Genomic DNA, 6,163 nt, shown 5'->3' with positions numbered 1-6,163 from the left:
GTGATCCTTATTATTTATTTGTTTATCTTTTATTTTATTTTATTATATGTAATTATATTTCATATAAATTTCTAAAGTCAATTGATTAATTTATTAATTTAGAATATATTTTTTGTTTTTAAAAATAATAATAAAAAAATATTTTAAAATAATAATGATTGTTTGGTTATATATAGAGAAAGACATTCAATTAAATTAATAATGAAACAATTATTTAACATTTTCAAAATATAAAAATAAAAAGAGAAGTACCTTCAAGATTTGAAGAAAAAAATTTAACGGCTAATATAATTTTTAATTTTTTTTGTATTCGAATAATTAATATGCACTTTTATTTTATTAAATTTGAATTAATATATCTTTTGATAATAATATATATTATTTTTGCTCCCTTAACAATAAATTTTTGGATCCGTCACTAATTATAATAGACATTATTTTTCTTACTTGTGTAAAATTACCACATATAGTTATTTTATATGCATATTATCTAAATTATTTAGACAAATAATTTATATTGAATTATTACATAAATTTGTTCCTTGACTATATTGGCCTGTGTGCTACGAGAAATGGGTGACAAAAGTGATATATATGTTTGCAACTTGTGAAACTAACTATAATAAAAGAGGAATATATTAGCTATTAATTGACTTATATATAATTCATTCATGACCTAACATAGATACCAAAAATAAAGGTAAAAATTCAGATATAATTGCCTTTAAATAAAGTTGATAATTACAAATTGTTAAATTTTAAACTATATTAAATTATTTAATAATTTTTAATTATTAATTTTATACGAAGATAATTACGTTATTATCAAAAAATAATTATGTTTTAGAAGTAGCCTCTGCCTCTCATCAACTAGACAATTAGATCTGTTTAAATTGATTAAATTGTTAATTTATATAATTACTTGTCTGTTTAAGTAAGTATTGAGAGTTTGAATCTTACTTTACAAATAATATTTGTAGGTGTAATTATTGTATATTTTAAAATAATTAAAAAAGGCTATTCATCTTAAATATTTTTCTATTAATAACTTTAACATAATTAACTAACTTTTTCCTTAAATATTAATTTGTCAAATTAGGCAGTTTTTCACTCCCACTGCTCAATTACATTCCTACAACTTTAATTTTCTATATGATTTGTTTTCTTAAAAAAGAAGGTTATCTTTTTTTTTTTTTACCAAAGATAGGAGACTCGAACTCACAATTTCTTAATTGAATATGGGAAGACTATGCCATTTGAGCTATAACTCATTGGCTTAAAAAGAAGGTTATCTTTGAGTAAAGAAAGTAAAATATATGTATGAATAAATAAAATACAATACTCGAAATTAAAGTCTAAACAGAAATTTGATTTTTGAGGAGCGCATAACGCTCCTTTAAGTTAAAAGATACATTGATTGAGTTTTGTAATAATCTCTCTCTCTCCCCCGACAGGGATAAAAAGAAAAAGCAAAGAGAGCTTTTGTCATCAATTTTCTTTCTGTTTTATTGAGGATAATAATAATATATATAGTAGCATTTGCTTTACATACAATTCTAAAGAGAGCAATAGTAAAGAATTAATAAGCCATAACCAAGTTACCCAAGTAGAGAAAATAGTTAATAATTACATTCTTTTTCCAAACAGTGCAAAAATTGACAAATCTGGCTTTGAAGAAAACCTATATGTTTCTATGTTAGTGGAAATATTAATCAGGAAATGAGGAAATTGTCTAGAGTATAATGATGGACTTTTAAAAACTAAGAAAGTAATTGAGACTAATTCGCCTTCTCATATCAATATTTGTTTTTCTTTTAATGGATAAAATTAAAAGGAATAAAAATAGAAAAACTAGTAACACATGAGTGTTTAACTAGGTTCTATATAGTGATGAGTTGATCTAATTTGAGATCATTTATTTAGGTTTTACAGCTGTTTGTTTTGATAATTGAAAAATAATTACATTATTGAGAGCCATACAATTATAAATTGATAAAAATCATATTTTAATTGTCATAAGATACTATTGAAATTGTAAAGTAACATATTGTTACAGATCCGGCTCACGGATCCCACGCTCAGAACGGTCTTCAAACTCGTTTATTCGGGTCTGACCCGCATCACTCTTCCAGAAGGTTTGAAATTGGCCTACTAGAACTTTTAACCAACAATCAAATTCAAATATCTCCCTTATCTCAACCAAATAAGATAAAATAAGATAATTATTATTACCTATATAAAGGGGGCTCAGAAAATTCATTTACTCTACACACCTTATATCTCTCAGATCCATTCTAACTTGAGTGTCGAAGTGTCTTTACAAGTACCACCCCCTATTGCTGCAGTCAAATAATCCGACATCCGCCTCGACTCGCAAATTTCCGATCCATCTCTCAACCCGTACTGAAGACATCCAGTACACACATATATATATATATATAAAAGGAATGAGTTTAATAACCTGATAATTTTATAACTTCATATACTTTTTGAATGTGTAAATAATGTTGATATTTAATAATTATAATGATATATACGAGCCAATAGTGTTGGGCGCTAGTATGTAATAAGAAATTTTTTTTTTATGAGGAAGAAAAGTTATATTTATAAATAGCCTAACATCTATTATAAATTACAAAAGATATTAAATTTATTTTATTAAAAAATTCATCTTGTATTGAAATGGAAAATCACAAAAAAAAAAAACGGAAAAGGAAAAGAAGAAAATGATAGAATTACAGCTAATTAAGAGAAAGAAAATGAAATAGTGAGGTTTAACAATATTTAGGGTCTGTTTGGAAAGTTTTAAAAGTAACTTTTTTTAGCTTTTGACTTATGAAAAATAGTAGTATTAGTATTTGGTGCAATTTTCAAAACCAAATTGCAGTTTTCTAAGAAGCTATTTATGAACTTATAGAGAAGTTAAAAAAATGACTTCTCTCATAATACTATTACTTTATATCATATTTTTATAAAATAAACACTTTTAAAACTAAAAATTTAAACACAAAATAACTTATTTATAAATTACTTTTAATATAGTCATTTATTACTTAAGTTATTTTTTTAAAAGTAGTTTAATTAAATTATTTTTCCAAACTGGCCTTAGAGTGAAAAGAAGAAAGAAGAAAGAGGAGAGAAAAGAAATGCTAAAGCTGGATGAAAATTTTTAATATATGTATGTTAGGTTTTTTAAATGATTGATAACGATAAGAAAATATGCTTAGCGAGCATGTAGAAATTGTGTAAATGCATATAAATTTATCCATAAAAAAGTTAATTTATTTGCCATTCTTACTTTACCCTGATCTAATAATAATATATTAGATATATATTTATTTATCTATTTTTATGCTTTATTAATTAATTAACATTTAATTTATCATAAAATAACTTATTCTAAAAATATATTAATTAATCTGAAGTTATTATTTACGAAAATTTTTGTTAATACAAAACACATTAACTAACGAATAAACGAATTATTATCAGAATAATTATTAAATAGTTTATTGAAAAATAATCAAATAGAATAAGAGAAATAATTAATTAATTTTTTTTTGTAAATACGTAGTATAAAAAAAGAAATTCTCAAAAGATAACAATTTTTAGTATTTTTTGTTATTATTTGACTAACACAAATATTAAATTATCTTCAATGAATAAATTTTATTAAATTAAGATAAATAATTAATTAAATATATTTATAATAACATAAATAATTTTTTCTGTAAATACGTAGTATAAAAAAGATAACAATTTTTAGTATTTTTTATTATTATTTGACTAACATAAATAAATTTAATTAATTTATATGTGTATATTTTAAAAAATATAGATACAATTTATATATACAAATTTTAATAAATATAACTATAAATTATATATTTTTTTATATAAAATTTTTGAAGATGTATAAATAATAAGTTAAAAATAATAATATTTGGTTGGCATGTATAAAAAATGATATTGGTGTGGCATAGATGTAATTTAAAAAAGAATAGAAAATGAAAAAGGTGGGTTTTGATATCCCAGTTTGTCCCGTTTAGTCCGTGGTGGTTGGATGGCTCATTGCTGGGTATGCCAGGTTCACGCTTCTCACACTCTTCACAATCATCACCGCAATCTCTTCTCTCTCTCTCTCTCTCTATAAAAGCATTCCCACTCAACTGTTCCCTTTTACTTTCTTTCTTCCTCCTTCTTTATTCATCCATCCATGGCTAACAACAACTCTTCTTACTCCAATCTCTTCTTCTCCTCTTCCTCTTCTTCTTCCTCTTCTTCCTTCTCCTCACCTCCAACACCAGCACCACCGCCCTTTTTCCAATTCAACCACCGTTATTTCCCTTATTATTACCACCACCATCACACTACTACTGCTTCTGCACCTTTCTCTTATTCCTCCTCATCTACTACTTCACCTCCTTCCCCTCCTCTCAGGGAAGAGCTTCCGCTTCTCACTCTCAGTCCCGCAAGGCCCGACACCAACCACCACCCTTCTTGCAGCACCACTTCCATGGATTTCGACGAAGAAGACGACGCCGACCCTGACGATGCTGATGCTGATGCGGATGCTGCTGATGCTACTACTGTGACGGTTGCACTGCACATAGGGCTTCCTAGCCCTAGCGCTGCGGAGATGGCATCCGTGCTCTCCGAGAAGGAGCACGGCGGAGGAGGCGAGGATTCCGGAGGCGGTGGTTCGACGGGGAACAAGGTGAACAAGGGACAGTACTGGATCCCAACCCCATCTCAGATTCTGATTGGTCCTACCCAGTTTTCTTGCCCTGTTTGCTGCAAAACCTTCAACAGATACAACAACATGCAGGTACTTCACATCAATTTCTTTATTTTTCTCTTTCTTCACTTCAATTTCACCTTTCATTTTTTGCATGGCTGGATCGCTTCCTTAGCTTCTGCACTACTTTACTTCATTCCTTACTATTCTTCTTCTTCTTCTTCTTCTTCCAGATCAGATAAAATCAATGATGTCACACAACTACTTCATAATTCATAGTTTCTCTTTGTATAGTGTAGCCCTTTCCTTCCTTTTCTCTTAATCCATAAACACATACATAACTATCTATATATATGTATGTATGTGTATGTGTATGTGTATATGTATACCTCTCTCATCTTTCTTTCAATTCTTCCTTCTTCAATTCGCTCCAATAATCTCATCACCCCTTCTCCTTTTTCCATTGCAGATACACATGTTTCATACAAACTTGGAAACAACAACATACTCATTATAATTTGTACGAAACACATATCCTCCCTTTTTCAAACAAATCTTTTGGATCCTACTAATGAACCTCCTTCAATATACATATAATTATATTCCTAGAAAAAGAAAAGAAACTAATTATATATGTCCATTTGAGTTCTTCATGTATGTTAGTTGAATTTGTTTTGTTTATGATCCTAATTAATTAATAAGTAGTAGTATTTGAATTGTAAAATCAGATGCATATGTGGGGGCATGGATCGCAATATAGAAAAGGACCAGAATCTCTAAGGGGAACTCAACCAACAGGGATGTTAAGGTTACCATGCTATTGTTGTGCACCAGGGTGTAGGAACAACATTGACCACCCAAGATCAAAGCCATTGAAGGACTTTAGAACACTGCAAACACATTACAAGAGGAAGCATGGGATTAAGCCTTTCATGTGCAGGAAATGTGGCAAGGCCTTTGCTGTTAGGGGTGATTGGAGAACCCATGAGAAGAACTGTGGCAAGCTTTGGTATTGTATTTGTGGTTCTGATTTCAAGCACAAGAGATCCCTTAAGGATCACATTAAAGCTTTTGGCTCTGGCCATGCAGCTTATGGCATTGATGGTTTTGAAGAAGATGATGATCCTGCTTCTGAAGTAGAGCAAGATCATGAATCCACCCAATAATTACTTTTTATTATATATGTGAATTAATCATATATTATTGGGGATTAATTTATTAATTATATATATATATATATGGTCATGATCATGATGCCTTCCAATTTCAGAACTAATATATATATAAATGTTCCAATTTCTTATTCCTTTCTGATGGAACATTAGTTAATTCATTAGTATTAAGCATAAAATCATTCATATATATATATATGCTTTAGTTTCATAGATTAATTTTTTAGTAAAGATGTTGGTTATATGTAGATTT

At 28.2% G+C, this 6,163-nt stretch overlaps 1 protein-coding gene across 1 annotated transcript; it reads left to right on the top strand.

The window, feature by feature from the left end:
- Window positions 1-4,072: 4,072 nt before the first annotated feature.
- On the top strand, window positions 4,073-5,952 carry NTT (C2H2-type zinc finger family protein). Its single transcript, XM_016351972.3, has 2 exons — window positions 4,073-4,828; window positions 5,467-5,952. Exons 1-2 carry the CDS (start codon window positions 4,217-4,219, stop codon window positions 5,902-5,904), a joined length of 1,050 nt encoding a protein of 349 aa, XP_016207458.1. The 5' UTR covers window positions 4,073-4,216; the 3' UTR covers window positions 5,905-5,952.
- Window positions 5,953-6,163: the final 211 nt, after the last annotated feature.

The sequence above is a fragment of the Arachis ipaensis genome, chromosome B6, assembly GCF_059453495.1.
Source record: "Arachis ipaensis isolate K30076 ecotype BB chromosome B6, ASM5945349v1, whole genome shotgun sequence".
Classification (NCBI taxonomy): domain Eukaryota; kingdom Viridiplantae; phylum Streptophyta; class Magnoliopsida; order Fabales; family Fabaceae; genus Arachis; species Arachis ipaensis.
Note: the sequence above shows the minus strand (reverse complement) of the source record. Positions and strands in the feature narration are given on the sequence as shown.

Coding starts and splice junctions, on each gene's coding strand:
- NTT (XM_016351972.3), top strand. CDS start 4,217: ATGGCTAACAACAACTCTTCTTACTCCAATCTCTTCTTCTCCTCTTCC. Junction 4,829..5,466: donor ACAGATACAACAACATGCAG/GTACTTCACATC, acceptor TTGTAAAATCAG/ATGCATATGTGGGGGCATGG.